Raw genomic sequence first — 19,700 nt, 5'->3', positions numbered from 1 at the left:
AGAAAGAGAGAGAGAGAGATGGGAGCTGGTGTGTTGCTGTCTGAAGACAGGACAACTGTTCCTGAAACAGTTTGAGCATAGAGAAGTCCAGTTTATGAATGCTGGCAATTTTTCACATTCTCCAGTGCCCTTCATCAAAACTGCTTATAAGATTAATGGAGAAGGTGAGGGACAAAGTATGTAATTAAACAAGCATTTCCTTAAACCAACTAGTTACTGGCACTAAGCTAGAAACCACACAAAACAGAACAATAATATATGAGTGTGCATTACTCAATAGGAACTTTGTATAATTTTCTCTCATATAGCAGTTTAACTCTTTCATAAACTCAGTAAGGACAGTACTCTTATCATCCCTATTTGTAGATGTGGAAACTGAGGCCAAGATCACGTAGCTAGAAAGTGGGAATGAGTCAATCTGGCCTTGAGATCATTTTGTTTCACCAGAGCAGCCTTAAAAAACTTATACATGGAAAGGCAGAAAAAAACATTTCCTTGTTTTCTAACAGTCTGAACTCAGTAATGTCTAGGTCACTGGTAAAACATGATCTTTTTGTCAAGGCAAAGGTATAGAAAGGAGCTAAGATTATGATATGTTGAAGCAGTAGAATGGGAAAATGATAGAGTGTCCGTTATACGGACCAAATGACCCGAACATCTTGTTGGAAAATCAATACACTATACTACAATAAAAATGTGAACTGTCCATTTGCAATCAATTTCCCTTGATTTCTAGATACACTGGTGATGAAACTCAATGCTACTGATGCAGATGAACCAAATAATTTGAACTCAAAAATAGCCTTCAAGATCATAAGACAAGAACCTTCTGATTCACCAATGTTTATTATCAACAGATACACTGGAGAAGTTCGAACAATGAATAATTTTATAGACAGAGAGGTAAGCTCTTTGAATGGGTTAGTCTCAACGGAACTGATTCTAAAAGGAAGAGTTCTAAGAAAGAAAAAGGAAACAATAGTTTAAATTTTTAATTGCATAACCTTTTCACATAATGGTAATAAATATCTATGAGATGAAAAATGGGCATTCCTCAAATAGATTTCATTTAATATTAGGATATGTCTCAATTTAAGAAAACTATGTTCTGAGAGTACATAAAAATTTATGCAAAGTAGAAGCAAAAGCTCCATTTAAAAAAATAGTATGTTCTATAATGAAATAAATTTAAGAAATAATTGCTATTACATCCCCTATTTTGGTGACTCACAAGGGATGTGAACTTGGTAGAAGCACCAAGAATTTACAGGCTAACAAATTTGTTTGTCTTTTTTTAATCCAGCATATCCTAAGCTCACTTGACAAGAGAACTATTTTATTTTTTTTTTCTCTTCCTATGTCTTACCTACTGACAGCCCACTGATTTATTTTGGGAAATGAGTCGCAGAATCAGAATAATGGATAAGAATTAAGCAACAACCAAACCAAACTTTTCACTTACAAATAAAAAATAACTAGTGATTGTTACCAAATTAGAATCAGTATTGCATGATTTCTATAATGCCATGTGGTCCTATGGTTTAATTTTAAAATATCAACTTTTTCATTATTTTTTTAATATTGATAGAATATAACTGACCTGCATGTATGTTAGGGATATAAATGAGGAAGTTTTATTTCTATTTGATAATTAAATTTTATTTTAATTATTATAGATATTTCAAAATGACCATCTCCCTACTAATGACTCCTAGATTTAGGATAAGTCAGATTACTTTAACACTCTTTAACGATCCAAATGTCATCAGTTTCTAGGTTACCTATATGTCCTTTTTCACTTGTTTGAAAACTACCATCAGAAGAAATTGACTATTTAGCTTTTTCTCTCCCAAACTTTCTTAAGGAGCCCAGTGGGATTTCCTTAATGTTCTAAGAGCTGTGGTGGTGAAGAGCTCTAAAAAGTACAGGAACTCTGCAGGCATTAGGACACCAACAGAGCAGATATTCTTAACCTGGGGTTTGTGGACAGCCCTCGAGATGTCTCTAGGAACCCTCTAAAATTATATCCACAATTTTGAGTGAGGATGCACATATGTATGTGTCTGGGAAAGGCTTCACGGCTTTACCAGCTTCTAAAAATGTAAGCACCATTGAGTAGAATCAAGAAGATGGATCATCAGTAACTCCACTGCCACAACCCACCACCCCCAGAAATGCCAGCCACCTGTTATTTCTATTCTTCTTGCACACTCAGGAGCTGATCATTTAGGGTACGGAATTGTCATGCCATAAATTCTTAGTAAACCTTACCCTCCCCCCTCCTGATCATCTTGGTCCTCTTCACTCTTTATCAACTTTCTCAACATAAAGTAAGAAATGAGGCCTTTAAAAAAAATGCTGCTTCAGTAAATGATGCTGGATAAGCATGGTGGGAATAGAAGTGACAACATCATACTGATTCATGTGAGATTTGTGAATTTTCAATATTCTGCGTTACCTCCATCTCCATCACAGATTTACGTAAATGTTGAGGTGATGTTGTAAAAGAGCTTTGTATGAGACAGGATAACAACTGTCTACATCAACTGTGATACTGTTTGTCATGTGCATTTTTAGAAATATAGCCAGTACTCTCTGGCTGTAAGAGGCTCTGATCGTGATGGCGGGGCAGATGGTATGTCGGCAGAGTGTGAATGCAACATCAAAATCCTTGATGTCAATGATAACATCCCATACCTGGAACAGTCTTCAGTAAGTACCAGTCTTTGAAATGAGTCACTTTAAATTCATTACATCCCAGGATTTGTTCGAGCAATTCTATTTATAGATGTGCATGTTATCTTTAGTCACATACAACCCAAATGTACACACATACTTCATCTTGTGTTTGTTTATATAATACATGTTAAAAAACACCCCATATTTGAGCAATGAAAAGTGAGACTACAAACACAGATCCCTTTTCTATATAGTGGATAACTATAAACATTCTATATAAAGCTAGTATAATTCTTCTCTTTCTCACACAGTTTGTGTTAAGATTTTTTTTTTGACTTCTTGTTTCAGTATTCCGTAAATATTGAAGAAAATACTCTAAGTTCAAATTTGCTCCAGATTAGAGTAATTGATTTGGATGAGGAGTTCTCAGCTAACTGGATGGCAGTAATTTTTTTTATCACTGGAAATGAGGGAAACTGGTTTGACATAGAAATGAATGAAAGAACAAATGTGGGAACTTTAAAGGTTATTAAGGTATGGTATAATTATTCTCAATGTTTTGCTTTTTTGGTTTTTTTTCAAAATGTGGTTTTTTTAATATTTCACGAACTTGAATGGGTGAAAGAATAAAAATTACTGTGTTTCAAAGTGATATATGATACAGAACTTTTTTACAGAGAGTTTTTCTGCTTATATCATTTCATGAAAGCAGGTATTAAAGTTTTAACTTGAACTCTTTTTCTATGAATACAATATCCCCTCACAGATCATGTAAATGGGAAGCATTTTTAATACTAATCTCATTTTATGCTTACAATGAAGGATGATAAATCCTTAAGGTTTTGTTTTACACATTTGAAGAATATTTTTTAAGGCAGATTTAACATGGCCTGAAAAAGTATCCTTGTCAACACTGTACATCAGTTATTATTCACTAATCATATTCACCACGTAAATTAAAAGTTGTTTATTCATCCAGTGTGTTCTTACAGAATTAAAATGAAATTACTGCAACTGTAGGATTATCACATTCTCTTCTCACTTTGGCTGCTGACCAAGGCTTATTACAGACATAAATATACCAGAGACTTGATCCAAGTCATAGAAATTTGGTCCAAGTCAACAGAGTTCTCTTATGTCCCCTCTACATTACTGATCCACCACATTTATCTGCAGGGAATTTTCACTAAGATGTGGGGGGGAAAATGTCTGACTCAGGGAGCTGACAGTGAAGGTTTCACCCTGTGCTACAAGACTTGTCAGCCTGTTTTTTTTAAATCTGCAGTAGCTGTGCATGGATTGTATGTGATGCATGCCATACGTATTCCTCATGGCAAAATGCAATCCCTTTCCAACTCGTTCCTTCCTCCAGAATAGCCCTGGGAAATAAACCTCTAAGGAATTCTGTCCTCATAGGAACTTGGGATCATTTGTCTCAGATGTCTTCATAAAGTGTCACTATGCCTGTAGCTTCCATTCACTGAGGCAGTGTGTGGATGCTTTAGTTTATTCCTTTCAGCATCCCTGCAAATTAGCTTGCATGCCCATATAACAAATAAATACACTGAGGTTCAGAGAGAGTTTGTAACCTGCTCAGTTCTCACAACTAGTAAGTGGTACAGCGGACATTCAAACCTAGGCTTCCCGAGCTACTAAGTTCACATTCTTTTCACTATATTATCTAGGATTCCATGCTGGGGAAGCTGAGTCCTAATCTAGCCCAAACTACTATATTACTTTAGAAAATTGGTCGGTCTCTCCCCAATGTCTCTATCTGTAAAATGAGAATGATACTGATTTTTCTCCCAGAAGCGACATCATATATTAATTCCTTTTTATGATTATATATGTGTAATATGTGTGTGATGTATATATAAACAATTTTATAGTCATTCTTGAAGTTGCAAATAAAGCCAACATTAGAGCAAAGGCTGAAAATTTTAGCTAAGAGGAGAGCTCAGCGTATGGATCAATAGCCAGCTAAATTACACTCATGGAAAAATACAGAAAATATATTACAAAACGTGTAAGAAAAACATAGCTGGTACTTATGGGCATAATGCATAGTTGTGAAATTTTATGAGTAACATATTGACACTATCTTTCATAATGAAAATGACTACTTCATAATTTTATACCATAAAATGAATTTTTCCATGATATGTTGAAGAAAATAAGGATTTCTTTTTATTATTTATGTACTACATTCTATTACTTAATTTACTGAGAGAAGTCACATATACAAAGTAAAACTTCTAAATAGTTCTTTATGGATAAAAATCAGTCAAATGATTGAACCTATGATATATTTGGCCCATTCTTTGTAATAAATAGAGCTACTTTCTGAGAAACGTGAAATGATAGCATCTAACATAAGCTGTCTTTGCACTACAGAATGCATGGACGTGACCATCTGCCTTATTTTAAGCTTTTAATTTGTTTGGCGAACAATTAGAATGCATTCATTTCCAACTGCTTCAACAAAGGATCTATGACAGTTGGATATTTTTTTCTTATTGTATTTTCATGAGTTTGTATTGAGGATAAAGAACGTAAGAATAGGTTGTATATTTATATGTGTTTATATGTAATTAAAGAAAGAGATGCAAGAAGTTTTTTGCTGATTATCAAAGGATTTCTCTTTTTTCTCTGGAATGCTTTTTCTCCTTGCAGTAAAACTATTTCTCTCTGCATTTTCTAGCCCCTCGATTATGAAGAGGTGAAGAATCTGCAGCTTAATCTTGGTGTTAGAAATAAAGCTGAATTTCATCAATCAATTAAGTCTCAATATAAACTCATAGGAAGTGCAATCTCTGTGACCGTGTTAAATGTAATTGAAGGCTCGGTGTTCCGTCCAGGTTCAAAGACATATGTAGTGACTAGTAATATGGGACAAAATTACAAAGTGGGAGACTTTGTAGCTACTGACCTGGATACAGGTCTACCTTCAACAACTGTTAGGTAAGACTGACGTTTTCCAACTAATTTTCACCACATACTGAACTTAAGTAAAAACAGGTTTTTTTTTTAGGAATCTGAAGTATCGAAATTAAAATATTTTTCATTATTTTTGAAATTCAGTCCTGAAACGTACCAGTTGATGAACTGTTACTTAACTTAGACTGTTTAACTGAAGAAAATATAAAAAATTTGTGCAAAATGTAAAATAGATAAATATAAAGATTTAAAATGTGAAAATATATTGTATCTTGAAAGTTTGACACTCCGGTGTTTATATATTTTATTGACCAATTAACTGATTACCACATATCACGGTTATTCCCCTTGGAAGATTTGATGGATTGATTTTCCCATTGCAAGTTGGCCCAGATTGAAATCAGTTAGATTTAGTTAGCTCATTCCAGTTACTTTCTGACTGTAATCAGCACCCAGTTTTGATCAAAATCACTTTGATGTGAAAAATTAGTTACATTAGGAAAAATTATGCTCAGTAGTTTTTTTAACTCTGTATATCCAAGTATTTTCTACTTGATCATGAAAAGTCTGTGTGTATGGGTGTGCATGTATTTTGCACACGGGCTTGAGATGAAAAATAACAGTCTGGGGAAAGACTCCACAAATGAGTTTTTAAAGTTCTTTATGCTCCCCTCACGCCACGTGAGTATTTCCGTTGTAGTTCTTACCGCACTGCCCACCAATGCTGATCAGCTCGCTTGTACCCCCCAGACGTGAGTTCACCCGGGGCAGACCACACACCCACCCCTGACTCCTCTCCAAGTTCTATTCCCGGACTTTAGCACAAAGCCCCACGTAGAGAGTTCTCTGATCAATGATTGTCTAACGGATATGTAAGTGAGAAGGAAAACTTTGCAGCCAAAGATGAGAAGAGAAAGAGAATAGAATAAGATAGAGACACATGACTAGAACAGAATTTGGAATCCGAAAGAAGTCCAGTAAATTCACTGTGTATGTGGGGAGGGAGTGGAGATAGGGAAGGGACGAAAGTCCAGCTGATGAAGAAGTAACGTGTTTGGTAAGAGGATAGTTTAGAATTAGCAGTATCTGGGCCATAGGGTAGCTCTGACGCTCCCAAAATTAAGTGAAAATGAGACTGCAAACATCGAAGGATTATTCTGACACTCAAGTGGGTATAAGAGATAATTCCATTCTAAGTGGCTGCTCAGGAATTCTTTTTTCTTAAATTTGAATCTTTATCTATTTCTGAATGTCCTCAAATAGCTGGGACTGCCCTGAAAAAAAAAGTAGTTTCTAATAATTGAAAACTATTTTCAGGGTATAGCTCCTGACCGGAAACATGTTTTGAAATTAAAATCTCCCTCTCTCTGTCCTGTCTCTGACTCTCTCTCTCTCTCTCTTTCTAGATAGCTAGCATGATTTTGTACTGTTGTCTTTCAAATACAGATATGTAATGGGAAATAATCCAACTGACCTGCTCGCTGTTGACTCACGAACGGGAGTAATCACTCTGAGAAATAAAGTTACCAAAGAACAATATCAAACACTTAATGGAAAATACCAAGGAACAATCCTATCTATAGATGGTAAGAAGTCTATTTAATTTTTTCCTTTTTAGTGGAAATTATATATACACTCAGATGTGGACATTTTAATTACAGTATTTAGAAGTAACCCTTTTTCTGACAAAGGTTATCGCATTGGGCATTACAGAATCGAATCTTGAATGATATGAGAAGCAGTATAATTTAGGAATTAAGACTGTGAGTTCCGGAACGAGACTGAATCGGTATCTTGTACCATCACTTAACAAGCTGTAAGATTTTAGAGAAGTTATTTAATCCATGTATCCCTGTTTTCTCTTCTGTAAAATGGGAAAGTAACGATATGGATGTACAAGTATTTAAGGAGTTATTACGCGTAAAGCACTTAGACGAGTGCTGACAGTAACAAATGTTAGTTCTTATTAACGTCAGGGATTGAAAGCTAACCGAACTTTACAAAATCTTTGGAAAGTTGATGTACAACTTCGTGTAAACAATTTGGAAGTAGCATGCTTCTGTTCCTTTAAAATGCAACCTTCTGGGGATAAACGTTAGACCAGATGACAATAATAAAACAAAAACAGTAACAATACAGCAGACTTGTATTCTAACAAAGCAATAACAATAGAATCAGCATAGCTGAGCTGAAAGGGCTTTGCCGTCAGATGGACTGGATTTAAGTCTACCTCTGTGATATACGTCCAGAGATATCGTTATTCACTTATTCAGAAACTATCTACTGAATTCTAACCGAACGTCAGTCATCGTGCCAGACTCTAGAGTGACGTCAATGGACAAAGTCTGACAACAGAGCTGACATTTGTTTAATAGAAATAAGAATAACAATAATAATAACTTAACTGCAAGTGTGGAGCAATTAAGTTGGAACAAATCACAAATGTCCCTGCTCCTGTGTTCAGTCAACAAGCACAACAACTTACTGAAACTTCGAAGGACAAGAAGAAAGCAAATTTGGAATATCTGCTTGTGAAATAAAAACTGCTTCACTTTCTCATTGGACTGAAGGTTCCCCCTACCCCACCCCTACCTCCAATAGTGCCAAAACCCCTCTCTGATGAGCTGTTTTAACCACTGGTTGTGAGTCTGAGGCAACGCTGCTTTATCGGGTTTCTGTAGAAAGGACTGACCACCCTGCTCAAAAGCCGTTAGTGTTGTCAACCCATAAAAGGAAAAAAAAAATAAACAAGAACTGAAGGTGAAAGACAATAAAACAGCAAACAAAACCCAGTCTAAAAACATGGAGAAGTGTGCAGCACATAGTCTAGAAGTGCCTCCACAGTGGCTTATACACCACACTGCTGACCAATACATAATGTGGCGTTTACCATGTACGTTTCCAAACACATGGGACAGTTTTTCTGGAGCACTAATATTTTATTCATAGTGGCTTGATTTAAGAACTGATCACAGACAATGGACGATATGGGAAGCTACTGAATCGATGGGAATACAGACTTGGAAATAAGTACTGATGCAAAGAGGAGACGGTTTTGTATTGTCCAACAAATGTTATGCTAAATGTCTAAAATATGTCTTTCATTTTAAACTTTGTTACAGATTCTCTTCAAAGAACTTGTACTGGTACAATTAACATTAATCTTGACGGTTCTGGCTGGGAAGATCGTGAACAGAGTACAACTAGTGGTGAAATTATTAATGGAGGGAGTACTAGTACAAGCACAAGCGATGTTACTTCCTCAGATGGGAGTAACATCAATACCAACGCAGGAAATGCTGGCAGTTCTGCAACAAGTACTTTTGATGGAGATGGCACTGATGTTTATAGGCACCGTCTCAGAGATAATGTACATTTTGGTCCTGCTGGCATTGGACTACTCATCTTGGGATTCTTGATCCTAGGATGTAAGTACATTAATAGTCCTATTTTCATGTGTTCCCCTGCCAAAATGGGGAGAGGAAAAAAGTTTTCTGATACTTTGATCAAGTACATTTTACAAAATCTTATTTTGTGCAGTTACCAAGAAATGTCTATGTTTGATGCTGGGTTTATGAGATGGAAAAAAAATTCAACCATTTGACCTTTTATATATAAGTGCAGTGGAAGATAAAAACTTTTTTTGCAATGAATCTCAGTGTAATAGGAAAGTACCATAACAGACAGGTTCAAATTGTTATTTGAGGGAAGAAGAGAGTCAGAAACAATTGATTGAAATAATCAGAAAAGGCAACAGAGAGAAAGTAAACTCTGGGTTGGGTTTTAACAGATGAATAGGAGCTAGCTGAGATAGCCTAGTGGACAAGAAAAGGAAAACACAATACAAGGAGAAAAAAAAAATCCACGTGCAAAACTCCAAAAGAATGAGAGCCAAGTAACTGTAATAAAGGACTCCAAGCATGGAAGAAATAAAGAACGTGCCTGACAGCACGGTGAGAGTTGAGACTAGAAAGATGGGCAGGGGCCAGACCTTGAAGGGACTTCACGTTGGGCCAAAGCTGCAAAGCCTAATGAAAGGAGAACCAAACAGAGGAAGGTTAGACTCTAGCTTCCAAATTTAACTGTCTGCATCTTTCAGAGTTTCCCTAACTTTTCTGAGCCTTGCTTTTGCCATCTGGGAAATAGTAAGACTTACTTCACGCTCACTCAAAATTTGTTTATCTGACACTAGGCACCAAGAACTGAAATAACTGCTGCATTTGGATTATTTAGTATCCATTTAGGGATCTGGCATGAATATCAGATAATACAATGGGGATAATGCTGTCTATCTAATGGGGTTGTCAGGAACTCTCAGTAGTTGATGTATATAAGAGCTCCTGCTGCAGTCCCTAACACACAGTAGGTCCTGAAGAAACATTAGCTTGCTTTCTTAAAAAAAAAAAAAGACATACTTCGCAACAATACTTTGATGATGAAAAAGAAGTACCACGCATGGAAGCATTTAGAGGTAGACCACATCCTGTGGTCACTAGAGTGGACCTAGTTAAGGGTCTACACATGGGGGTATAAAACCCAATGGATTCTCCAACATTGCGTTGGATGATGATAGAAATCAGAGTAGAGATAACCCAGATGCTACAGCCTCTGAGGAATGAGAAGGGGGGCTCTGAAGTAAGAAAGATGAAATCAGCACATTATAATGAAATCAGTGTAAACATGTAAACATTCTCAAGTATAGATTATAAAATTTCAGTGTCACAAGATACCTCTGACATTATTTAATTAAAATATACCTACAAGAAATAAATCAAAGCACTTGTAAATAAAATATTCTTCTACTTTCATCTCTCATAATACATAAACAGCCATAAAATAGATAGTTCTCACTAAATTTATTAGCAAATTGGATTTTCTCTGATTTTAAACAATTCTTTCACTCTTTTGACCCTGTTGATAAAAACTGAATTCATCTGATCCACAAGGACTTTGGGCATGTTCTTCTTTCCATAATTTAAAATGTATTTCAAAAAAACCAAGAAATTTCTATATTAAGTAATAGAATTTCTTTCTTATTGGTTTGTAATAAATTGAAATAATGACGATGAAAAGTTCTATAAAAGGAGAAACAAGCTTAAAAAAAGGAAGCATTCTCATCAAAGTTAACCAAAGCAAGAAAAATGCTAGAAAATTCACAGAATGTGACATAAAATATATATATGAGAAAAGATAATTCTCTAATTTCACACTTTTAGCCATTTTAATTATCAACCAACATTTTTATATTGAAATTAAATACTTGATAAAAGTAACTTAATTACTCAGGCGCTGATTATCTCTACCATAGGTAATATATAGCTTTCACTTTGAGTTTGTTTTTCATATTGGTGACTAGCTCTGAGTAGTGTAAATAGTAACAAATTTTTTTAAATTATATGTGGGCTTTACCTCTAGAGTCAAAGCTATCTCTGAGTCTAGCAAAGTTTCATTAAACCCATGGGATTCTTTTTTCTTTTCTTCTTCCCTCTCTCCCTTCCTGTCCTTACTGCATTCCTTCTCATCTTGCTTCCTTCTTTTTTCTTTCCTTCCTTCTTCACATTTTTCATTTACACACCCTTTCCTTCATCCGTTCATCCCAAACCATTTGTCAAGATCATATCATGTAAAAGGCTCCGTGCTAGAAACTTACAGAGATGAATGAGAAAAAGCCAAGCAATAAACAGGAAGAAAAAAAAAAACCAACAAAACTATGGTCAAGCAGTGTAATGTTCTCCATTTGTACATCAGTAATTTCAAAAATTGTATCTGCCTAGGGGAAAACAACCTCACAGAGAATAACTGCTTGATGCAGGAGTAAGATTTCACTATTGAAATAGAAAAACATGTGGAAGAAGAAAAATCAGCACAAGCATGGAGGAGGGAGCACGAAGAATCAAACGTATTGCCTGGTCTCTCCGGGCTTCTTTCTTCTCTCCTTTAACATTTTCCTAAGTAATGACAGGGGAAAGACTCTTCTGTTCGAACTGTATAATATCACCTGTAATATGAATACTAGATAACATATAAAAATTGATTGCAGTCTGGTAGACTGAAGCTCACGTTGACCATTATTCAGCTTGTTTTCTGAAACTTTCGTAACAGTGATAGAATCAAAGGGAGTCATGTTAGGGATTCAAATGTAGTCATAAAAGCAGGTTGCTTTGCTTTAATATGGTTCCTCTGCTAATTGCAACATTCCTGTCTTTTCCCATCAGTGGTCCCATTTTTGCTGCTCTGCTGTGACTACGGAGGTGCCGCTGGTGCTGGAGCCGGCTTCGAGCCTGTTCCCGAATGTTCAGATGGGGCGATCCACCCGTGGGCAGTAGAAGAACCGCCGCCCACGGTGAGTGCTACTGTGTGATAAGTGGCCTTTGGTCGTTACCTAAACCCGGTTTCATGCATGTGAACCAAGATTCCGGGAATTACTCCCAGTCTATGCTGGTCTTCATTCTGGGGTAGTCAATGGAGAAAGCAGAGAGGAATCAAAGGCACATCAAAACTAGACGGCAGTAACCAGGGAAGGCTTTCTAAATGAGGTTCGGATTTATTTTAGTATTCTTTTAGAAAATCCGAGGTACTTTGAGAACAAACCCAATGTATGAATAGTGGAAGAAAAGAATCATTACAAATGGGAAAATGTTTCCTGTCTTTTAGGGTTTGACCCCTGTCTGTGTACCAGCAGGACCCGCTAATGCAAATATAATTGAGTGTGTTGACAACACAGGTAAGAGAAAGAAATTTTTTTTAACAGTTCACCTGACTTAAGAATGAACTCTATTCTCTGTCTTTGCAAACTTTACTATTTCTCAGTTATCTTTAAAATTGTTTCCATCATTCTTTTTTAAATGGATAACTTGCAAATTAAATAGTAAGGAAAAATCTACAATAATTATTATTTTTATATGTTGTATTTTTTAAAATCTTCCTTAATCATCAGAGAGTACATAGGAAAAGACCTGATTAGAACTTCTATAAATAGAAGAGAAATTCCTAGTTGTAACCACAAATCAATTTTGGTAGAGGTTTTTTGTCTAATGAAGCAATTGTTATTTACCTAAAAACCCACTAATTAGAATTAAAGAACAACCCTATTGAATAGATCCAGGCTCACTTATTGAGGCTAGAATCTACCTCCAAAATTCACAAAATTACTCTAAAAAAAAAAAAAGAACAATTAATTTTAAAAACTCACATCTTTGAAAATAATTGTCCCATTTTGCCCTGTTTCAGCGTAAATAAGTATTAGTCTCTTACTTTTGCATTCTCTTTTTCAAACTTGTAATCATGACTTTTCCACTTTAAGCTCTTTAAAATGTAAAAGACATAGGCGTGCTTATAACTTATAGAACTGAACCATATTTAAAAGAGGTATCCGTTTTTGTTATTGACACCCACGCCTTCCATCTCAAAAGCAGAAACTCATTGTCAACTAATATCTCCCTATTCATTGACACCCGATGAGTTCTCAAGACTCGTCAAATCCTCGAATCCAGCAGGATTTAGTTATGCATTTATTCCCTCATTAGGTTTTCAAACCTTGAACAGAGCACAATGAGAGGAACCAGAGTAACGGGAGTATGAAACACTGTTCCTAAACTCAAGACCTTTAAAATATTAAAGCCATAGGACACCCATCCCACGGTCAACCCTTCCTCTGCCCACAGCACCTCCATAGACTGGGCCATCCTTTTCTCTCATCTGCCTGGAATATTGTAACAGGCTTCTCCTCCCCTCTCACATCCAAGTGCAAATCCCAGAGTCTCCATGCAAACCTTTCCCCTCACCACTGCCATGGCCTTTTCTCTGAAAACCAGTGGTTCTCATGCCTTCTTCTTCTGGAGGCCATGTGTTTCCAATAATACACTGAGTATTCTTATACTATTTTTTTAACTTTTAGAATTTGGGTGTTTTCCCCCAGTTTGGAATCAAATTCTCTAAGGTATAGGATTTTGTAACTTCTCTGCAGCCCCCTATACCAGCACAACATATAGTAAGTAGTCTCTCAGCAAATAATTACCGAATTAACAAGTGGATTAATAATACTATTTTGAACTCAATATCACGTTTGTATCTCCTTTCTTTATGTATTACCTTCATTGTATTTCTTTGTTCACTCACAACTGCATACTTAAATGAAGAAACTATATGTTACAGTAAATCACTAACTTTTAGTTTACAAGACACTAGAGAAAATCAATTTAATTTGATCCACACTTTCAGGCGTTTACACAAATGAGTATAGTGGCAGACAAGATCTGGGAGGAGGAGAAAGAACAACAGGATTTGAAATGACAGAAGAAGTTACAACATCAAGAGCCCCTGAGATATGTCAAGACTATTCTGGAACAATGAGAAGAAATTCCATGAGGGAATGCAGAGAAGGAGGGCTGAACATGAACTTCATGGAAAGTTACTTCTGTCAGGTAAGGCTATCCCCTCACCTTTCTTTCCATCCTGCGCCCAGTGCCTTCCCCAGGCTTCCGCCGTGTCCCAGCAGGGCTTTGGCAGGTGTCTCCTAACCAGGTTCCCAGCTCTGCTTTTGTCTGTGGCATGAAGTCCAAGCTCCTTCACATGGCAATTAAGGTTATTCACCAACTGGCACCGTCCCTCACACCTTCCGTTATCCCTTACCAACAACTCCACTTGCCAAGCGCCTCTGCCGTAGTCGCACTGGTCTCCATGGCTTTGCTTACACTGTGCTAGTCCTGGGATAAATGCTTTCCTCCCATCTTCTCTCTCACAAACCCCCGCCCATCTTTCAGGACCCGGTTCAGATACCCCTGCCTTTCTGAAGTTCTTACTGTTAATCCTCTTGTGCAAAATAGCATTGATGTTTCTTTATCTGTATTCCTGTAGCACTTTGTTCTGTAGCATTTCATAGACATTTTGCTTTTTGGTAATGCTCTGGAAGAAAAATTGATGTTAAAGACCAATTTACTGTTAAAAGTTTATTCATAATTTCATGTTCTCTTTCCCCTACAAATTCAGAAAGCATACGCTTATGCAGACGAAGACGAAGGACGCCCATCCAATGACTGTTTGCTCATATATGATATTGAAGGTGTAGGTTCCCCTGCTGGCTCTGTGGGCTGTTGTAGCTTCATTGGAGAAGACTTGGATGATAGCTTCTTGGATACACTGGGGCCTAAATTTAAGAAGTTGGCAGATATCAGCCTCGGGAAAGAAGCTGAACCATACCCAGAGCCTGACCCCTCTTGGCCAGCTGAGAGCACTGAACCAATTTGTCCTCCGCAGGGAACAGAGCCCATTGGTAGTGGACACCCCCCTATCTCCCCACATTTCGGCACTACCACAGTCATTTCTGAGAGCACCTACCCCTCGGGACCTGGTGTACAGCATCCTGTGCCTATTCCTGATCCTCTGGGCTATGGTAATGTCACTGTGACCGAGTCTTACACCACGTCTGGCACTCTGAGGCCCTCTGTCCATGTTCATGATAATCGACAGGCATCCAACGTGGTGGTGACAGAGAGGGTGGTCGGCCCAATCTCTGGTGCCGATTTGCATGGAATGTTAGAGATGCCTGACTTGAGAGATGGGTCAAACGTGATAGTGACAGAAAGGGTAATAGCACCAAGTTCAAGCCTGCCCACCACTCTGACCATCCCTGATCCTAGAGAGTCTTCAAATGTGGTAGTGACAGAAAGAGTAATCCGGCCGACTTCCGGCGTGATGGGCAGTCTGAGTATGCACCCCGAGTTATCGAATACCCACAATGTGATCGTGACAGAGAGGGTAGTTTCGGGCTCCGGCATAACTGGAATTAGTGGCCCAGTGGGGACAGGTGGAGGCAGCGGTACAGGCAGCAGTGGCCTGATTGGCAGCGCAGCCGGAGTAAGTGGTGGTGGCATCGGGCTGAGCAGCATGGGGGGGACTGCCACCATTGGCCACTTGAGAGGCTCCTCTGACCATCACTTTAGCAGCACCCTGGGTTCCGCCTCCCCGACCACAGCCCGAAGTCGAATCACAAAGTACAGTACAGTACAATATACCAAGTAGCCAGCACCCAGCACACTTCTTCTCAGTGATTGTGACTTAGGTTCAATTCCCACCACCCAAAAATGAACAATGTGATTTGTGACACACAATTAGGTTCTAAGAAAACTGTGCAACGAGGTGAGACTCCACAGCAAGAGAAATAGACGGAAGCAGTGCTGTTGGGCAAGAGCTCTCCTTGGCATTTGTAAACTTTTTTCTCATATTGATACTAATGGAATCATGACAGTGAACTAGATCTTGAGACAGGGTCTTCTTTGTGCCTGGATGGCCCGTAGGGTCTTCCTTGCTTCCGTGTGGCCTGTAGTATATCTCCAGCACACGGAATAAATAAAACTCGGTCATGTAAATGCACTGGCCTTAAGATGGCAATTGGCATAATTCTCCTTGCTCTGTTTGGATTTGCCCTGAAGCTCAGGTAATACCTAAAAAGAACTAAACATGCAATATGTGCTCATGTATGTGGGAAGAATTTGAAATATGTGCCAAATGCCATGTCATTTCCACAGATAATATAAATAAAAATCCAACCACATATTCAGACCAGGGTTAATCATTAAAGAAAAATAATCTGGCTACACAGCTAAGTCCACAAGCCACAAGCACTCCTAGTTTAATAATTGCACTGGGTAAAATAAACCTCGAATTAGGAGATGTTTTCATAAGACAGTGGCAACAGAGAGACTGATTTGGGGTAAACTGACAATGTCTGAGCCTGGATCTTGACATGGGGCTTCGGCTATAATTCCTATGGAGTCAAGAACTTCTTTGTTTCTTGTTTGTGTTTAGCGGTAGATGCAATGGTGATGAATATTGTATACTGGTGAGGTTGCAGGATATCACACCCATTTCCCCCTTTACCACTGTGACTGACTTAATAAAGGAAAAGCTGACAACTGTACTTCTCAGAATGAAGAAAGTAACACCTGACATGGTTGTCATCACTAACTACCTTCCAAGGAAGCAGATGGGAACTGCATTGTATTTTTCAGATTGTGTTTTTAGTGTTATTCATTTTACCCAGCTCTTTATTACACATCTCCTAAGTTAAAATAATTTACTTAGGCTGAGCTGTGAAAAACAACCTGCGGTATGGTTATGCTTTGGGAAATTTTTTTTAAGGGAATCTTAAAAAAAAGTTTTTAGAACATGTAAAATGTTTAATGGGGGAAGTTAGAATTATTCAGTAAAGTTAATACTGTATTATTAGTTTTGATTGAATTTAGTACTTTTTTTTTTAAACAACCCTCTGCTGTTATTTTGAAAAGATCAACAAGGAACTTTTAACAGAGTTGATGATATTGTGTTTACATGAATGAAATTGTACTAGACAACCCCATTTCCTTATTCAATTCCACTCCTTGAATTTTCTCACTAGTCTAAATTTTATATTCCCGGTTTGATTGGTCAATAAGCTCTTGGATTATATCTGCTCCCGTTTATAGAGAGTTCCCAAATTACATAGTATGATATATTTTTCTAACTTCAAAATTTAGTAATGTGTTATTTATGATATGTCATTTCTGGCAATTTGCTATATAGTGTTACCTAGTTAAAAATCTCTGAATAGAATCAAAGCATTTTTAGAGGTAAATTTACTATTGCATGGTAGAGGAATTTTTTCTCTTTTCTAAATTCAGTGTTAATACATGCTCACTAATGTGAACTGGATATGACAAAATCTTTTAAGGATTAGTCGTCTCAATTACTCAAATTTCCCAGGGTGTTATAAGATCAAAGAATAGTTATTGGACTTCCAATACTTGTCAAAGGGGGATGGGGAGTGACTGACTTTTACCTAGAGCTATTTTGCTCTGCGTTATAGTAGACGATGTCAACATTTTCAAAGCCACAATATATCTTACTTTAACTCTGTAGACTATGTAAAATTTCGGTAGTCTGTAGCATGCCAAAATGCGGAGGTGTAAATAAAATCATTCACAGGGAGTCTTTCTTTTATTTCTGTCTCCCATTTAGAGGTTCCATTAATAATTCATAATCTTTCTAGAAAAAAAGTCAAACTGTATTTATTGAAATATACTTGAGTATGGCTGGGTCCAGGAGTCAGAAGAAATAAAAGTAATTATTAATTATTAGTACTTGTCACTTTGATATGATATATCATAAATGTTTCCTTAAGACTCCTTATAACTTCCAGAAATGTTTTTTAGGTTGTCTAACGAATGTCAGAGTGACCATCCTTGATAGTGATTGTTAGTAAGATCCATTAGTTACATAAAACCATGGGAGCTACATGGAGAAAAAGGCAGTATTAGTCTAGGAAGATACTTGCAAATCAAATAGTTTTTTTTTTCACGATTACATATTGATGCTCTAACTCTTTATTCCTAAACTTTAAAATTGCCTTTTCAAGGCATCAACCATTCTAACAGTCATTTAAAGGCATATAATTTTTTTTTTAATGAACAGCCTTTGAGCAGAATTTAATTCTTCTCTTTAGGTGCTTTAATTCATATACCTTAGGTCATTCCATAAGTTTAAGAAAAGATACAAAAATTGTTTTATAAGTGAATAGTTATAACTCAAATCCATATTGCAAGCTGAATCTCCGATTCACTTGCTTTTAATAAAACAGAAGGAAGAAATAGTGATTTAAATGTTGTATGTATATAGTTTGAAAACAAAAGTGTTTAATATTTATAAAACATCTCACTTTCCAGAGAGGTAGTCCTCAGGGGCAAAAATTAGTGTATTATAAATTAAATTTAGTATTTAATGTCAACCTAAATACCATCTTGAGTTAAACTTGACATTGAATTCCAGATTTATCTGCTACATATTATTTGCCTCTATGTATGTTGTCTGATGTAACTATATTTGCACTAAAAAAAATTACAGAAAAAGTATCTATTTGGGGGTTTTTTTATAAGCCTTCATCTGGACATCTGTTGTACACTCATGTATAAAGTTATAAAGTTACAGCCTCATAATCTTCATTCAATGTAATGTTCTGACAGAATTTTAATCATACAGCTTCAAAAAGTCCATATTCACTCTGACTGGATGTTTTGGTTATAGGCATAATCATTTCTGAAATGATGCCAACATTTGAATATTATACACCAGGGTATAGAACACACATGCAGCCTTTGACTATAGTAGGAGTTTAAAGGTGTTATAATCTTGGCTAAAATGGGCCCAGCTTTTTCAGAAAGATATTTGAAACCCAAAACAAGCTTTTGAAAGTACTGCCACATTTCCCCATGCCTATTTAATAAACTCCAACCTTTGTAGGGATTTCTGGTGTTTGTAAGACCTCCTTCGGGTCGTGCTAGCATGCAGGAGCCCACAGACATTACTAGTGCCCTGGAAATAGAGTGCGTCTTCCAGGTCCCATTAGGACAAAGACATAAATGGATCAACCTGTTACCCATCAACTAATTTTTTAAAAAATGAATAATCTATTGTTTAGTTGTCTCCATTCCTCCATTTAGTTACCTTTGAATTACTGAACACTTTACGCTTAAGCTGCACTTAGTCTAACTTATTTTTCTTTTACCATTTTACGGGTATTTTTAAACTCCGATATTCATCTTGGGTAATGTGTACAACAAGGTGCTTTCCTGTAAGTTTCAATATAACAGTTCTCGGAATATTTGGGTGCTAGTTTCTTGCTTGGTCATCTGTTGGCTATTTTTAAGTCGGTTTGTAATTTCCGAAGAGTTGTGTTTACAGCAATAAAATGATTAATACGCCTTCATTATCTTCTCTGAATTGTAAGGTGGGGATGGGTTTTAGAATATAAGGATTCATTAGAGGTTATCAAACCTAGTTATTATTCTCAGTCCATTTCAGGGAAGAAACACTTATTTTATGTTCACACTTAAAACTTTTCATTTTCCATTTCCTGGCTCTTTTTTTTTTCCTATTTAGTGAGGAACCTACTCTGCAGAGAGCTGCTTAAAGCACAGCCGTAAGCAGCCCCACGCAAACAAATAAATAACTTGCATTTTAAACTTTTATTTGATACTTTTATCATCTCTATGCTTTCACCTTTTTCTCTTTCATATTCTAATTTTTTTGGTTTACATCAACATTTTATTTCT

General features: G+C 36.7%; 1 protein-coding gene across 2 annotated transcripts in view; it reads left to right on the top strand.

The window, feature by feature from the left end:
• Positions 1–19,354, top strand: part of DSG1 (desmoglein 1) — a 34,491-nt gene extending 15,137 nt beyond the window's left edge. For both annotated transcript variants that reach the window (XM_072949055.1, XM_015239929.3), the window contains 10 exons: positions 737–903; positions 2,578–2,712; positions 3,028–3,213; positions 5,381–5,640; positions 7,063–7,202; positions 8,739–9,044; positions 11,832–11,959; positions 12,271–12,340; positions 13,837–14,039; positions 14,605–19,354. In XM_072949055.1, the coding sequence (XP_072805156.1) occupies positions 737–903; positions 2,578–2,712; positions 3,028–3,213; positions 5,381–5,640; positions 7,063–7,202; positions 8,739–9,044; positions 11,832–11,959; positions 12,271–12,340; positions 13,837–14,039; positions 14,605–15,636 (2,627 nt within the window). In that variant the 3' untranslated portion in view covers positions 15,637–19,354. The remainder of the gene's footprint in view (positions 1–736; positions 904–2,577; positions 2,713–3,027; positions 3,214–5,380; positions 5,641–7,062; positions 7,203–8,738; positions 9,045–11,831; positions 11,960–12,270; positions 12,341–13,836; positions 14,040–14,604) is intronic.
• Positions 19,355–19,700: the final 346 nt, after the last annotated feature.

The sequence above is a fragment of the Vicugna pacos genome, chromosome 24 (assembly GCF_048564905.1).
Source record: "Vicugna pacos chromosome 24, VicPac4, whole genome shotgun sequence".
In the NCBI taxonomy this organism is placed as follows: domain Eukaryota; kingdom Metazoa; phylum Chordata; class Mammalia; order Artiodactyla; family Camelidae; genus Vicugna; species Vicugna pacos.
Note: the sequence above shows the minus strand (reverse complement) of the source record. Positions and strands in the feature narration are given on the sequence as shown.